Source organism: Phodopus roborovskii, unplaced genomic scaffold (genome assembly GCF_943737965.1).
Source record: "Phodopus roborovskii unplaced genomic scaffold, PHOROB, whole genome shotgun sequence".
Lineage (NCBI taxonomy): Eukaryota > Metazoa > Chordata > Mammalia > Rodentia > Cricetidae > Phodopus > Phodopus roborovskii.
In genome coordinates, this window is record NW_026125444.1 from 13362352 (window position 1) to 13380432 (window position 18081).

At 36.8% G+C, this 18081-nt stretch overlaps 1 protein-coding gene across 5 annotated transcripts in view; it reads right to left on the reverse strand.

Annotated features, from left to right (window-relative positions):
• Positions 1 to 8094: 8094 nt before the first annotated feature.
• The window catches only part of Grm8 (glutamate metabotropic receptor 8), a 764803-nt gene continuing 754816 nt past the window's right edge, over positions 8095 to 18081 (reverse strand). For 4 of the 5 annotated variants that reach the window (XM_051175782.1, XM_051175780.1, XM_051175783.1 and 1 more), the window contains exons 10-11: positions 17723 to 17969; positions 8095 to 8665 (exon numbers count right to left, since the gene is read on the reverse strand). In XM_051175782.1, the coding sequence (XP_051031739.1) occupies positions 8616 to 8665; positions 17723 to 17969 (297 nt within the window). In that variant the 3' untranslated portion in view covers positions 8095 to 8615. Of the gene's footprint in view, positions 8666 to 17667; positions 17970 to 18081 lie in introns of all 5 variants that reach the window. The other variant, XM_051175781.1, reaches the window with a different exon arrangement.

Below are 18081 nucleotides of genomic sequence, written 5' to 3' on the forward strand. Positions count from 1 at the left end.
GGACACCTGGGGCAGGGAGATAACAGGTTAGGACCTAGACATTCAAAACTTTAAAACAGTTTTGAAAACCTGCCTTTTAAAATTGATTGCTGAATCCAGTCTTGCAGAACTGAGTGTCTAAACACCTTTCTTCTAAAGATTTAGGCTTGTCAGAATAATGTAGAAAGATCACCAGCAAACCTTTCTATTATCCTTTTCTGAAAAGATTTTGCCTTATGATAGACTTTGAGAATGCACAGAGCTTCTATTGAAAATAACAGTAAGAAGGTTTTAGATCCAAGAAATAATTACTAGGTAGTAATCATGCTTGAGACTAACTGATAATTACTGGGCACAGTTTGTTCTAGCAGAGGGTGTTAACCTAGACTTGTGGATCATGAAGTTCTATTCTTGGCCTATTTACTGGTGTATGATTTGACATTGATATTTACTAGTCGTTAGGGCCAATCTTCCCATGTGGATGACATTATAATAATAATGCATTGTATCTTATCAAGAAATTTATGCACTAGTTAACTAAGAAACTACTTGTGCATGATAAAAAACAATCACAGCTTGCCATCTCAGAGGTGCAATAAAATCACCTTTTGTAAATATGTTAGATAAATGTCTGAGGAACATCATCTTAAAAATAAAAACTTATGTAACCAGGGTAACATCACACTAAGCTAAGCAGAAGGAAGTCCCTCAAGTAATCTTGTCATGTTTCCTAAATTCTTTCATTGTATTTAAGAATTTTTAAAATGTGTCATAAAAAACCCTAAAACTATTAAAAAATGGTGTACATGTGTTCTGGTCTTTCAGTGTACATGGAATCCTAAAAGCTATACATCAGAGGAAACTCAATGAAAACATAAACTGCTCATCAAATAGTAATTTTCAACTTTCTTTAATTCATCCAAAATATATCCATCAGACTAAATGTACTCCCCAAAGGTTGAAAAAGCTGTAAAGATCTTCTGGAATCAAGTTGTGATGTATAACTTTATCTATTATAATTAGTGTTAAGATCATCGATGTAAATTATATTATTAGTTGCCTTGTTATCCTCTGGATGTAGTAGGTACTTTACATTTTTTTAATTTCTTTTTTTTCTTATTTTACATATTGATCCCAGTTCCCTCTCCCTCCATCCCTCTCTCCCCCTCTTCCTCCCTCCCATGCCCTTGACCACCCTCCCATCCCATTTTCCCCCACACTCCACAGTAAGGGTGATGCCTTCCAGGAGGGGAAGTCAAGTCTGTCAAGTCATTTGGAGTAGGAACTAGGCCCTTCCTCCTGCCTCTAGGCTAAGGGAATATCCCTCCATAGGGAACGTGCTTCCAAAGTCCTTTTGTGAATCAGGGATACATCCTAGTTCCACTGTCAGAGGTCCCTTTTTTACATTCTTTACATACTGTTTATCATTCTAGTTGGCAACATGAGTCTGGGAGACCGGGACTGAAAAATAAAGCAGACCCAAGCAACAGCCAACTTCATTCAGAGCATCAGACAATTCCTATTCTGGGGTTTAAGAAAGGTCACCTGAGTAAAGTTCTCATGCGTTCAAGTTGTATATAACCATGAGGACAGCTGCATGTGGCAATGACATGTTTTTCCATAGAGACGTGAGTCACAAGTGCTGACATGAACTCACTCCTATCTGCTGCACCTGCCTGAGAGGAGCATGGAAACACATGTCAAGAACAACTCATGTTTGACGAAACTAAAGCTGCAAAACTCTTTGGCTTTCTTGGCGTTTTCTCACAAGCACTCAGGATTGCCTTCCCAGGACTCCATTCTTGGACTGTATTCCAACCATCTAGAAATCAATGACAGAACTTAATGTTTAATTATTCACATTACCCTTTTTGTTACAATGAACAAAATGAATGATTAAATGGGTGAAATGATGGAAGAAAATTTAGGGAAGCCTTTGAGAGATAAGGAACTGTTGACAGCAAATCATATAGCAAACTAAAGTAATACATGCCTGCAGCCTCTGGATACCTGTGAGACCAGACAGTGTACCTTCCATCCATTCGGTTTCATGAAAATAAACTTACTGATAAACCATTTACCTTTTTGAGATGACAAAGAGAAAACAGCTGACCCAAAGATTCTCATTCACAATAGAGAAGATGACAACTAAAACAAATAAAACCAATTTTAAAATAACCACAAAAGAATTAACATAGGACTTAGAACAAATTATTGTCCTCATAGTCTTTTATGTCCCAAAATTTGGCCCATAGTTTCTACAGTTATTCAAGTTAATAATTCATACATCTTTAAAATGCAAACATGGAAGCCAAAAGAGAAGAAGCCATGGGCATTCAGACTGCCCTGGTTCCTCTGTTGCCTGGAGCTCATGCTCCTTATAGTGTAACCCATCTTCATTAATTGCAATCCAGTCTTCTCCCTGACTCATAAAAGCCCAGCAATCACCCTTATCCCTAAGAGTACTCTAATTCATTAGCAAGTCAGTAGGATCTCCTGCCAAAATGTATCCAGTCTAAATGGCTTTACATTACCATCAGTGCCTCTGCCAGCAAGTGATGGTCATTTCTAACCTATCACCTCAGAGTCTTCTGGTAGAAGTCTGTCTTTGCATCTTGCAGCTTTACCACTCCTCATCATAGAAGTCATTGGGACTTACTTAAAGTCAAGTCTCAAGTCATCTCTATGCTCAAACCCTTTGCTGGGGTTCCACCCACATAGGCAAAAGTCACGTGCTTTCAGAAGCATATAAAATCTTTAAGTCACATAATCTATTCTTGCTCTTGTAATTGCCATTCTGGATGGGTCTTCTGCCTCAAATGTTTTTCCCCTGGATTTCTCTTCACTAAGGCACTGTACCTATCAAACACTTGTTCCTACAGATCTCCCCTCAAATGTCAGACAAATTAAAATACAAATCTAACCCTCAATTTCCCTTTATTTTTTTGTCAGTGTTTATCACTCTCCATACCTTATTTATACTTACCTTATTTTCTCTTCTGCCAAAATATAATAGTCATGAGGATACAGACAAATTTTGGTTCATTGCTATAGTCTTAGCATCTACATTGTGTCTGAGTATGATAAATGGATTATTTTAATAATAATAAAGTATATTATTTAAAATCCAGCTTTAGTTGCCTCCCTAGGGACCTCTGGAATGACTCCTTAAATTTCTGTGAAAATTGAGTGGAGAAATGTTGGGTATGAAACAGTCATTTGGCATTGAATTGTTGGCACCCAGTAAACTACTAGTGAGTCACAAGTTGGAGGTAGGGAAAATATGGATCTCTGAGAATCTAGAAAATACACTGAGAACATTAGCCACTTGAGGGATATTAGCAAGTGTTAAAAGAAAATTGGAGAGCATAACAAGGGGGGAACCAAAATCAATAACCCACATTTCATCTACTTCATAATTCTGTATGTTCTAGTTGCTTCCCCTTCTTCCTCCCAGGACATTAGTAAAGATCCTTATTAAGACTTTGGCCTCCAGAGATGCTGGTCTTCCATTCAGAAAAGAACTCCATTTGAAAATGGAGCTTTGGGCATCTGTGCTCACCATTTCACCCTGCCCTGCAGAGCCAAAGTGAGGAGGAAAGATGGATTGTAAACACGGTCCACACCCTTCTCTTTTGAATAGGAAATAGTCTACATTCTTGTTATCTTCAGCCTACAGTATGTAAGAGCCTAAGAAAGGCTTTGCTTGGGAAGTTCCTTAATCATTAATGATAGACAGAAGAATTCATGGACATACAGCAAATTGTCATCTCCAGTGGCACTTTTGGGAAACTGATGCCCTTCCTCAAAGTAATGTACTACAAATTTAGAAAGAATATATCTATTACAAAGAAGAATTTCTAGGGGACAAAAGATCCATTTTCAGCTGGGCGGTGGTGGCACACGCCTTTAATCCTAGTGCTCGGGTGACAGAGGCAGGTGGATCTCTGTGAGTTTGAGACCAGCCTGGTCTACAAGAGCTTGTTCCAAGATAGCCTACAAAGCAACAGAGAAACCCTGTCTCTAAAAAAACAACAACAAAAAGATGCATTTTCCACAGATTATTTGTGGAAAACACAGGCAACTCTATGTTTCTTTATTCAGTTATTCTCCTCACCATGTCATACAATCCTGACTCTAACATGGAGATAGAGTACAGAAAGAACAGATAAAGCAGAGTTGTGTTACAAGCCCCTGCATTACTTACTGGGTTAGAAGTAAGACAGTGAAGATCTATGTAAACCTGAGACAGTGGTAAAAGCCTAGCAATGGGCAGAGTATAGATGGGCGTTCCTCCAGTGCTGTCTTTGCTGGAACTCCTGTCAACACAGCTGCCTTTTCAGGTAGAGGACTTAATTAGGACATTTCATCCAGTACAAATCCAAATCATGTCTCTCCAATGCATAAATGATCTCAGTGACTATGGCTTATCACATTACAGGATGTTACAACAGATCTGTCTCTCTCATTTACTTTATATAATAAGTGCATATTCTTGCTGTCTCAAATACATTTATATGAGTTTGCCATCTTATCAATTCCCTTTCCTGGTAAAGAAGTGAATACTGTTCTTGATTTACTAATTTAATCTTTTTTATAAGGATTAAAAAAAAAAACCTTTTGAGTATTATACTTCAATACTCTAACATGTTTCACTGGCTAGCAAATCAATTCCAAAATTTAATAAATTTACCTAGTGTGGTTTAATTCATGTGCTTGCTTCACAACTGCAAGCATTATTTTTAATATATATATATATATATATGTATGTATGTATAAAACAACAATTAATCAAAAAATGCATGAATTTGAAAGAGAAGGAGGGGTACATGGGAAAGTTTGGAGGTAAGGAAGGTAAGCAGAAAATTATACAATTATATTATAATCTCCAAACCAAACAAAGTAATAAAGACTGAAAAGATTAGAAATCACATCAGCCAAATCAGTTTTTCTTGACCACTTATAGACAAGCACAAATGCATATTTAGTTGGTAAATTTTGTTTTTGTTCATCTATATTGTTTTGAAAGCATTAGTCTATTCATAGACTAATGAAGAAAAATTCTGATTAAAATGAAGAAAAATTCAGAATGACTTACAGCGTATTAAAGTGGAGGGGAATAAAGCAATAATGAAGGTACACCAGCAATTAGGATTATGCTTCAGAAAGAAAAAGAAGCATACAGTAATACAACAATGCACATATCTTAAAATAAAATTATAAGCTGCATTTTCTCTTTATTTCAGTAATAGGACCCTTCAAAGTGTCAGTCAGCAAGTTTTGAACATTACTAAATGTGAGTCTCTTTTGAAGCTATCATTTCTTGTGAATAAGCGCCATTTTTATTTTATTAATCTTATTGTCATTAAATGAAAACCATAGAGGCAACTAGAAGCACCTCTGATGAATATTTCTCAGGATTAGAGTATGATATCATTTGAAATTACTTCTCATTCATCCTCTTTTGCAACCTTATTGTTCCCTTTGGTCATCTCATTCTAGAAAGTGGATGAAAATACTGATATTAAATACAATTCAATAAATGAAATGAGGAAAAATTATGATTATATAACAGAAGTTTAAGATGTCACTTCTACCCACAATCTGAATAAAGAATAAATGTTAAATTATATATTTCAGGAAATTGTTATTATTTCTGGTGTCAAAAAGTATTGTTAAATAATGCAGAATACTGAGTTAAAGGCAGAAAAAAAAATCTAACAAAACTTCTGTTCCTGGCTAGGTATTTTGTACGATGGTAATTGACAGAAATAAAGTAAAATCTTGCTATTTTTAAATGTTAAATTTTGTAAACATATCTTTAAAAATACAAATTAAGTTAGTCTGTAATCCCTATCATATCTTAATGGTTATCCTCCGGTTTAAATTATTTTAAAAATAAAAGTAGTCTGTGTCATACTATCCTTGATTTAAGCCTGTAGTATTCCCTATCATAAGCTAATTCTTAAACTCGGGTCAGACTTGGCCCAAGGTCACACTAATACATCTCTCATTGTCTACCAGTGACATTTGCTGAATATTACTTGAAGCTACATTTTTAGCATTCCCTCTGGCATGCTGAGATTAGATGTGACATTTCTTTCCAGAATAAAACACAAGGTCAATTCTAAGGAATATAATACTGTATTTTTTTGTGCAACTTTGCATTGGCTTATCTATGGGATACAGGCTGTTCATTTTAAATCACAGGCCTCATGGACCACTACCAAAAACATGCTAAATCCTGCTCGGAGGATGCTACTGTTGTCCCAGCCTATAACTCCATCTGAACCCACAGAATAATCCTTAAGAAAATAACCACAGCAGAGGATAGAATGGTCTAGTTTCTACTATAAAGAGGTGCTGGAATTTCCCGCCCCCTCTGCTGGGGGTAATGAGAGCGAAAAGGAGGCCACTTTCTAATGGTGCAGTATTAGAGATGTAGATAGGTGTCTGAATTCATTAGAACCATTATGCATGCTACTATGGGTTAAATCAGACATTGTATAAAACCAAACATGTCTCAACTATTTATAAAAATATACTTAAGTGAAACAACCCATTGTTAAATTTATAATAATAATAATTTTGAAACGGCTTGAGTCATGCTTCATATTTTCTAAAATATTACAGATTTTAAAGTAATAATAATAATAATAATAATAAATCCTTTCAAGTGCCCAGTGAGCCAGCTTTGCTTTCAGTGACCCTGTCAATCAGTACATAAAATGTACTTGGGTTTTTTCCTATGATTGAAAAGCAAAAATTATTAAATTCAGCCATTTATCTCAATTAAACATAAATATTTAGTTAAAGTCAAGGAAAATTCTAATGAATCATCAAAATCTCCAATATGAAGACGCTGACCAGTTCAGAATGAAAACGTTTTGGCATCTCTAACAGTCCTGAGCCTCATGGTACAATAAAATGAAATACAGGGCATGCTTTACTTTTCTCAGTTCAGGTTTCATCCAGAAAGCACACCAAAAATGGTTTTAGGACTTAGATTACAAAACTTTATTTTCCCTAGTTCAGATATTTAAGAATGATACTTTTATTCTTTGATTAAAATGTTATGTGCAAAGAACAGATATTATTTGGAGAAACTCGACATAAAGCCAATTTATAAACATTTCTTTATGCCCACTACCATCTGTTTCCTTGGGGATCTAGAAAATGATATTCTGTATGAAGAGTCTGAGTGTTGCTACTTGAACCTTATGAATTAAATAAAATGACTGTTAATATCTGGGTTGAAGCTTCAGAGATAGTTCTTTATATCTATAAGGAAAGCAATGAGCCGTCTAAGCTAACTCAGCATAGAGAGCATTTACTAACAAAATGATTGTAGGAAATCATTGATTTGATGGATGTCTGGGATTGTGTGTAAAAGAAGAACCCAGGACAAACATGGTCACAGATTTGAAAGCCATTAACAGACTGTTCTTATCTGCCCTAGTATGGTTTATTAGCACCAGACAAGCTTCCTGTTTTCTCTCTCTTTAATGATACTGTTTTATGAAGCAATGAATGTTTTCATTTGGAAAATAAGAATTCATTGACATGTTTTCTGAACTATGGTTTCTTTAATGATGTCAAGGGAATAAATATGTTAATTCAGAGTTTTGAATAATGCCCTTGGTAAGGCCCATTACTCTTCTGATTTTGGTGATTGTTAGGCCCAGGTGAGAGAAAATTAATATTATATAGCAGGGACTATTTCACTATGAAAAAGTTTTGAATTAGAAATAATATGGAGCAATTTGGTCATATACTATTCTGTGACAATTTCCATGATGTATTCTCCAAAGTAAAATTTAGCTTATTGTCAATTATAACAACTTAAAGAAATACATACCAAGCTACAACTTGATTCTTCATAGCATAGTCGTTATGAAAATCTATTACAGGAGTCAAAAGTATTTGCCACGTCTTATACAAGTGATACCTTTTCATAGAGCAATAAAAGTCTCCTCGTAAACACAAAACATCTAACACCATGTTTCTGGAGGAGGTAGTATCCGTGTGAGGCAAGACCAAAACCCAAAAACAACAGAAGGGCCAAACGGAAAGAGGAGCACACCCTAGTCTTAAAACTGGAACGAAACAGTGCTCAACATTTGCAAAACATTCCTTTATTATTAGAAATAAATTATTTGTATAAAAAGTGCATGCGTCAACCATTGCATTTATTTTGTAGCACAACCCAGGGCTTCAATCCGGTCAGCCATTACAAGAGACAGACTGAGTCTTATACAAGTTGAACAGTGTGGGACAGGAACAGGAGTTCTCACAATCACAGAAATATACTTACAAGAATAACATCAGACATGGTTTATTTCAACGGCATTTTTTTTTTCACAAGCTAACATTAGTTTTCCTTTTGAATTTTTTGTTTTAATGCTCACAGGTAAGCAATACTTTAGCTTGACACTCATTGGTCATATTGTATAAAATTGGTTTCTTTGCTCCTCAGGATTGATACTTTTGGCTCATGGCTAATTGTGTTCCTTACAAGACTATTGATCTGATTGATTGTAGTCTACAGAGGTCTCCAGGAGTGACTTTTTTTGTAGTCTCATGTTCAATATTTAAGGACACACACCACCTTTCTTCAGATGGTGTCATCTCCCTGTTCAGATTGAGTGATTGCTGTAGCTGATATATGTTGTCTTGGTAGAGGAAGCTGTTAAAAAAAAATGGGATATGTTAATAGTGCATAATAACCACCTTGCTAATACAATTTCAAATTCTGCTTGGGCTGTCTGATAATAATGTTTTGAAATATGTTACTTAGTATTTTAAACCATGTAGTAGAAATCCAACTAAATTGTTAATTCACAAAAGCCCCAGTCCAGTGTATAGTATAAGAATAGTATGCAGAATAATGGATACAAAATGCTAATTATTAAAAAACTTAAGTGAAATAGTATTTATAAATCACCTTTACAAATTAAATTTTCATATACTTAAAAAGAAAGAAAACACTGATATCCTACAAAAGACATTTGAAAATCTACCAGACTAAATCAAAGATTTAAATCACTTCAGCCAATCCTATAACCAAAAAGTTATTTGTACTTTGACAATGTACATCTTCCATTTAAAAATTAATAATAATCTCAGACTTTAGAAATTAACAAGCCAATATCTCAAGTACACACAAATTTAGCTAAATATTGGCACAGTCAGTAGGTATTTATGACGTTTTAAAATTTTTTAACTAAAGTATACATGGAAATAAATTCCAAAGGATGAAATTAATATTTGATGCCTCTGTTACCAACTTACTATGAAACAATACTCATTGCTGTAAGACTAATAGAAATACATGGATAAAAAAATATTCTGTCAAATTTACACTCATGCTGACACTTCCAGAGAATACAAAACTAAATACAAATAATTGCACAATTCAAATATATAGTGTAAATTTTTTCAAAATAGTTACCTACTTTAAGTTAAATATTAGAATAATGATATTTAAACACCTGAACATGTATTTTCATGCATTAATATAACTCAGAATGAAAATATTTTTAACTAGTTTATTATAGTTGCGTACATTGAGCACTGATAGGAATCATAAAACTGTTCTTTGGACATACTTGATAATTAGACTTATCCCTCTATAATTCTGAATACCTGTAATGGAACCATCCAGTTTATAGGCAAAGCCATGCTGAGTCTATCACTAAAATTAACACAGTCCAGGAAGTGCTAATTACATGACTCTAATAACATTCATTTAATTGAACAATATTAAGTAAATATTCAAAATATGCCACTCATGAATTTATGTTATCTTCCCTTATCACACTCGAGTGTTATCATGGAATAGTAAAGAAAGGTGGACTTCACTCCAGCTATACATTGTGTTCTATTTCTATAAAACGATTAACAGTAAACCACATCCATATGTGTCACCCTCACCACTAATTCAAAGCTGTAGCAGCTATAGCATGCTGCAAGAATAGAAGAGAATAATGTCAGGGAGAATAAGTGTTTCATTGGGAGAAACCCTATTGTCTCCCTCCTCTGCCTTGTGTGTGTGTGTGTGTGTGTGTGTGTGTGTCCCTGCATGTCTTCCTCTGAGTGTGTCTCTGTGTATATTGTTGTGTGTGTGCATGTCTCTGTGTGTGGGCACAAATAGGCATGGAAGCCAGAGCTCAATCTCAGTTACCATTCCTTAAAACCTTAAAGCCTTGTGACAGAGGCTCTTCCTCAAAGGTGGGGACTGATTAATTTAGGCTTGGCCAGCCAGTAAGTTCAGGAATTCACCTATCTCTGCACTTACAGCACTTGAATTACAAAAGTATGCCCATGCCCAGGTATTCATGTGAGTTCTATGGATCTGATTCGGGTCCTCATGCCTCTGTGGCAAGCAATTAAGGACTGAGTCATTCATTCCCTGTCGTTCTGTAATCCTATTGGATAGCTCTCTTTCCAAACGGTAATCTGGCTGCTGCATTTGCTTTTTATCGTTTCAGGAAAAGTGAGGTACAATGGTTTCTATATTGGTTTACTTTCAGTTCTCATGATTTAACTCATATACTTCATTTTGTGCTTCTAAATTTCTTTAAGCAAATAAATTCTGTACACTTTTTTTGTTTTTTGATACATTAATTACTTGTAGCTGAGGTGAAGAAAACATGCCATAATTTAGAAAAGTGACGGTCAAAGGGCCACTGAACTTTCTGTGGTGTTTAGCATTGTTGGCATTGTCTGGAAGTGCAGGAAATCTTTGTTTAAATATATAGACTGAAAAAAGGAAAAGTCAACATCAGACGTGCTGAAGTGGAAAGGGTGAATCTCCCCAGGTCCCAATTCTAGGTAGAGAACTGCAGGAAACCAAGGGTTGCTGAGATCGGGAGAAATTGCCATGCCCAGAGAGACCACACCAATTGGTGTCATAGCATGAAATGTCTAGTCCTGGAAATATATCCAAACAATTATAACATGAATATTAAAAACAAAAAATCAAGAGGCCATGGAATGGAAGAAAGCAAGGAGGGTTCAGGGGATGCTTGGAGGAAGGAAGAAAACAGAAAACTATGTAATGATACCTTAATTAAAATGTAAAGGGGAGAGAAATCACAATTGTAAAAGGGAAAAATAACATTCAGCAGATCTGCTTTCTAAAGACTTTTAAAGACGTTATTCAAGAAGCAGTGACTGGGACCAGACTGCCTTTAAGGGTCATTGTAACCTAGAGGGTTTATCACAAATCAAGAATACATACTCCACTCTTTCAAGTGTTTTTGAACAAGATTTGAAACTAAAGCATTAAAAGCAATTTCTAGGGGAAATTGTACAACCATGGGAGTCTCATTTTGAGACTCTGATTCACAGAAAAACAATGTTAATTTTCGCTGGCTAAATTTTGCTGGTAAAGCAAATCAAAGTTCTGGAAACATGTGTTTTAGTCAATATAAAAGCCACAATAAAAATAAAAATTAATATTGAATTAAAAAAGAAAGAAAAAAGAAAAGCCATGGCATTGACTTGTGAGACAGGGAACCGCCAAAGGATGTCATTGAGTTTGCTTTCTCTTGACCATCTAGTGTTGGGTATGTAACCAAGCATTAATAATAATATGTTTCCCCAGTGAGACTCCCTTTTCAATCAGAAGTGGTTATCAATTGGAGATAGCTTCTAGAGTAAGGATGGTGGCATGTGTCCACATCTCCTTTCAGCTCTAGGGCTTCCTTGCGTGCATATTTCTGAAGGTACTGTGCATGCTGCCTCAGTCTCTGTGAGTTCATATGAGTATTAATCATGTTGATTTAGAGGGCCTTGTTTTCTTGGTGTCTCCCATCCCCTCTGGCTCTTATACTGTTTCTACATCCCCTGAGCTCTGAGGAGAGGAATTTGATGGAGACATCCCATTTAGTGCTGAGGATTCCAGGGCTCTAAATTTCTGAATAATGTCTGACTGTGGGTCTCTTTGTTTGTTCCAAGCTGCTGAAGGAGGAAGTGTCTCTGATGATGGCTGAGTAGGTACTGATCTATGAAGATATCACAATGTCATTAGTACTTATTTTATTGATACTTTTTAAAAAACAGTATTATTTAGTTTTGTTCTAGGTCCCTAGGCTATGTGTGGGGTGTGTGTGGGGGGGGGTATGTGGTGTATGTGTGTTCTAGGTCCCTAGGCTATGTGTGGGGTGTGTGTGGGGGGGTATGTGGTGTGTGTGTGTGTGTGTGTGTCTTTTGCTGTCTTTTTACCTTATAGGTCTTTTGCATAAGTATTATTATGGTTTCCAGTGTAGTATTTTTGTGGGATTTCTGAACGTGGAAATGAGTGGGTCTTTGCGCTGCTATCTGTTTCTTGTGTCTTTTGTTAGTATCTTTTCCTTCTGTTCGTTTTGTTCAATTCAAATGTCTTAGTTTTTGTTTATTGTTTTATTTTATTATACCTTATTTTTATTTCATTATCCTTCGCGAGGCCATGAGGAAAGAGGTGTGGCGGCACTCAAGGAGTAGAAAGAGATAAATCCATAATGAGGGTATGAGAGAAATAAATCTTTTTTACACAAAAGGAAATAAAAAGAACGCAATAACAAGGGATGGCTCCAGATGTCAGATAAACTTTCGTGAATCGTTGTTTCAGAATTATTATGAATAAAAATATTAAAAATATCAATGAACTTATAGGGGAACTGTTTTGACAGTTTAACACATGTATATATGTATGCTCTGTTGACAACAAGTTTTTGAAGAGGACAATTCCTTGGGTGTGCCACATTGGGTCGGTAGACTAAAGAAATGGCAAGTGCTGCCATCCCTTTTTAATGACTATATCAGGAGGAACACAGGTAGAGCTGTGACAATATAATGGCCGAAATCTTGTATATGTAAACTTTGCTTCCACACCCCCCACTTCTGAAACAATAGGGCCTCTTGTTATAGAAAATGCAGTGCTTTGGAAATTCAGGAAACTAGTTTGCTTTCTAACTTCATACTCCTTAAAAATTACTATACGGAGTTGTGAAATTTTAATCATGTGACAGGAAGCCTGGGTTGGGATCCACAATCCACTTTTAAAATGAGTCTTGTGGGGCCAAAGAGATTTCCATTACTGACAAAGCTCACTGCCTTTAACAGCATGGATGGGACTAGGGAAAGATCAGCCAGAGAGTGGTAACCCGACCCAGAAAGACATGCATGGTCTGTACTCACTCATAAGTGGTCTTAGCGGTTAAGTAAAAGGTAACAATGGTACAATCCACAGACCAAGAGAAGCTAAATAACAAGGAGGGCTCAAGGGGGACTTTCGCTGTGAAGGGAAATAGAATAGGCATGGCTTTTAGGTAGGGGCTTGGGAATGGATGGGATGTGGGGAATAGATGGGGAGTAGGGATGGGATCAGGTGGGATCTGGTTAGGGGAGGATGGAGAGAGACACTGCTGAGTGAAGTAACCCAGTCACAAAAAGAGGAACATGTTATGTCCTCACTCATATATGGATTTTAGACATAGAGCAAAGTATCACCAGCTTATAATTCACACTGCCAGAAAAACTAGGATACAAGGAGGGACCTAAGAAATTCATACAAGGTCCCTCACAGAAAGGAACAAAATCTCCTGAGCATAATGGAACTGGGGTGGTGGTGGTGGCAATGAGTAGAGAGGGAACTAGGAGAAAGAGAAGGAGAGGAGAGGAGAGCACATAGGACAAGAAGATTGAGTCAGGGGAGGGATAGATGAGAGAAAGAGTGAGCTACCATAAAAGAAGGAGCCATTATAGGTTTGAAGAGAAAACTGACTCTAGAGAAATGTCCAGAGACCTACACGGATGCCCCAACTAGCAATGTGAGCAACAGTAGAAAGGCTACTTTAAATTCCCTTCTCTGATAATGAGATTGATGTCTAACTTATATATCATCATAGATCCCTCATCTAATGGAAACAGAAGCAGTCACCCATTGCTAAATACTGTTCAGAACAGGAATCCAGATTCAGAAAGGGAGGAGTGATAAGAAAATGGGGACAAGACCAGGCTACAGAAACCCACAGAGACAGCTGACCCGAACAAGGGGGAGACTGATAGCTGGGAAACCAGCATGGGACTGACTCAGACCCCCTGAACAGGGGTCTCAGTTAGAAGGCCTGGGCAGTCTAAGGGACCTCTGACAGTGGAACCAGGATATATCCCTGATGCACAAAAAGGCTTTCCCCATGGAGGAATACTCCCTTATCCTAGAGGCTGGAGGGAGGGCCTAGTCCCTACTCCAAATGACTTGACAGATTTTGTCAATCCCTCCTGGAAGGCATCACCCTCCCTGTGGAGTGAAGGTGGGGAATGGGATGGGATGGGAGGGTGGTCAGGGGGCATAGGAGGAAGGTAGAAAGGGAGAAGGGGAGAAAGGGAAGGAGAGGAAACTGGGATCGATATTAAAACAAGAAAAATAATAATAATAATAAATCTATATAGAGTAAGTGGGGAACAGAGCAAAAATCATAATATAGTCATGAGTCATACTTTGTGTAAATATATACAAAATAATAAATAAAATAACTATATATAAATAAAAAATACAAAAGAAAGCTTACTTCCAGTGGACCTGAGGTTGGTTCCCAGTACCCACGTCAGGCAGCTCACAACCATCTGTGTATTCATCTCTAGGGAATCTTAGGCCCTTCTTGTGGGTTCTATAGGCACCCTGAGCCACACACAGTACTCACACACACACACACACACACACACACACACATATATATATACATACATACATACATATGCATATATGCATGTATACTAAAATAAACATTAAAATGAGCTTTGTAGACATAAGAAGCTATACTGAATTGCATATATATTATGTATGAATATATATATATATACATGTATGCGTATATATATTATGTATATATAAATGTAACACTATTAAGTCTGAATAAAAAAGTTCAGCAACAGTCTAGTAGCCACAGCTATCAATACCCTTAAAAGTTGTTCCTTATTTTAATTGCAAATAATCTTATGTTAACCACACCCCAGACTATAATTGGATTTATCTTGGTCCATCTTTTTTGCTCCCCTTTACCTTCCAAATGTGACCTTTAACTCTTGCAGAATGCAATAAGCTCACTGTCCCAACAGCCTTCGTGTTTGTAATCTTTCTTTCTCATTTTAGAGAAATCTGAAAAATGTATATAGGTGATATAATTTCCACTTTAATATCCACAGAAAATAACAAGGAAAACAACCATAGTTTGTATTTGAGACTTATTTAACAAGATCGGTACTTATTGACAGTAGGAAGTTTACTTTTAGAGGAAACTATTTGCTCTTCCAGGGAAGGCTATTGATTTTTCCTCCCATTATGCTCCTTAACTGGACCTGGGATGATTGCTGTTTATGCCACCAAAATGTTAGTTGTTCCCATCTGAAACCCCATTATGTCCTTCCCTGGATTGTCACACAAATGCAGGTAAAGCAGCAGACTCTGGCGATTCATGTTGTCAGTGCCAATGTTGAAAGTGCAGAGTGCCAACAGCCGCTTACTGGCATCTGCACGGATTTTAAATCCCTATACTCCTGCTTCTCGGTGGAACACAGAAAAATTCTGCCCCTAAATCACCAGCATTTTTCTAATATCCCTGTGGTTAGTAAATCATTTATCTATCATGGGAGCTGATTATAGGCATTTGTTACTAACATCCATCCCACTGTTTGCTCTTGAAAGTTCACACAGCCCTCTTTGAAATGTCTGTGTGGGAAGTGTTTGAGGAGTTGCTACAAGGTTTCTTTCTGTACTGATGACTGAGATTAGCTCATCTTCCCAGACTCAAGATGGCTTCTGAAAATGGCTTAAGCCATTAAGGTTTTTCCATTTTTTTTTTAACATTTATTTGTTTGCTTGCTTGTTTGATGTGTGTGTGTGTTTGTGTGTTTGTGTGTGTGTGTGTGTGTGTGTGTGTGTGTGTTTGTGCCTCACAGTATATGTGGAAGTCAAGGGAAAATTTGTGGGAATTGATTCTCTTTTTCAACAGTCTGAGTCCCAGGGTATGTCAGGTCATCAGACTTGCTGGTGAGTGCCTTTACCCACTCTGCCATCTCCCTAGTCCTTAAGCTGATGAGCTCACTCAACATGCTTATTTAGCAGAGATTATCTATGTGCACAGAACATTACAATATGCAATGTTCACATAGATAGCTTGATAGTTCAACTCAAAGGAAGTTTTGTCAATCGAATAGAAAATATAAATATCTTTAGCAATTAAGCCAAATAAAACTGAGCCTTAGTCTTTTTTTTTTTTTTTTTTTTTTGTATTTAAATGCCTATGGTAGCTTGAATGAAAATATTCCCCACAGACTCACTGGGAGTGCCATTATTAGGAGGTGTGGACTTGTTGGAGGAAGTGTGTCCGTAGAGGCAGGCTTTGAGATTTTAGATGCTCAAGCCAGGCCCAGTGGCTCATTCTGTCCACCAGCTGCCTATAGGTCAGGATATAGAACTCTCAGCTCCCTCTCCAGCACCATGTCTGTCTACGTGCTACCATGAATCCTGGCATGATGACAATGGACTAGATCTCCGAACTGCATGCCAGTCCCAATGAAATATTTTCCTACAAGAGTTCCTATGGCCATCGTGTATCTTCACAGCAGGAGAAACACTAACTAAGACAGCACCAAAGAATAGCAGCTAGGGTATAGAGCCTGATACACGATTCTGGGGGGAAGTGACTAATTTTGTGATTGGATCTTCTTATTTTTCTGAGATGGGGTTGTGTTACATAGCCCAAGGCATGAATTCACAAACCCTTGTGACTCAATCCTCTTGACACAATTGCTTGAATTATAGATGTGTAACAATAACAAAACCTCCTATACTTAATTATTATAGACTATGGCATTCCCAAAATACTAGGAGCCATTCCAGAGTAAGGACTTCAGCTTGAATTTATGTCTCTTTAATTTGTTTAAGCAACCAGGTAATATAAATAAAACATTTACATTACAAATATCTACAATACAATACAAATGTCTAATGCTTTTGTATGGATACCAGGAAAACCTTAACTGATAAGGTAAACTGAACTGGATTATTCTGGGTATCAGTGCACTGTTAGCATATGATAATTCTTGATCAACTGCAGGGCAAAGAAAGGTGAGTTAGGAAAGTGGTAGAAAGGATCTGTCTTCAAGTCTAGGAAACTTTCAAGGATTACTGGAAATTAACATATTCAAGAAAGAAATTTTAGAAAGTCATAAGAAGAAAGCACTTGCAGGAATCAAGTACTTAGGATGACTTCATCACACATGTTAACTAACTCTTTCCTCATTTTCCCAAAGATCCAAACAACTTGTCATTCATTTGTGCAAGATCTGGGGAACCACATTCCACAAATATCACTGGTAAATTAAAATTAAAAAAAGTAGCCAATACTGAAGCAAAAAAAAAATCCTCTAGAATAGTTCTTAAATTTCAAAAATGAATTTTGAAAATGAAATTGCATTCCAAGTGCCAAGCTCTATGATACCTCAACATGAGAGCTAACTGCCATATTTTGTTAGAGTTCAAGTTGGCAGTTTGTATGCTGGGAACTACTACCCATCTTGTAAACATTTAGCCATCATCCAATGGTTCTGACTGCTGTGACAGTCTCAGGGTGTGTGTTATCATCATGCCTATCGAACCAGGTAGTATAGTTCCCAAGACTAGTAGAAGAATGTTCAACGTACATCTATTAGGAAGTGCTCCCGCTCTTGACCATCTGAAAGTCTACAGATGACTTACTGTTGGTTTCAAGACTCTCACAGAGTTCACTTTTCACCTCGCCATTTGGTCTGTCATTGCCTTTTTGGATCAGTTTGCTTTGCATGGTAGCAGCTGTCACCACAGCCTTGAAGCTTCTCTTGCGTTTTTGAACATTCTGCTCTGGATGAAAAATTATAATATACACTTTGGGCATATAGAGCATTCCAAGAGACACCGAAGCACTTAAACTCATGGAGACAGTAAGTGTTGTTGTCTGGATGTACATCTGAGAAGAGGAAAAAGGGAAAAGAATCATGGTTATTAAGTCTGACTAGTAGGAGATAAAGCAAATAACACACCATTTTCTAAAATTATTCCAGTTTCTCTCCTATTGCTAT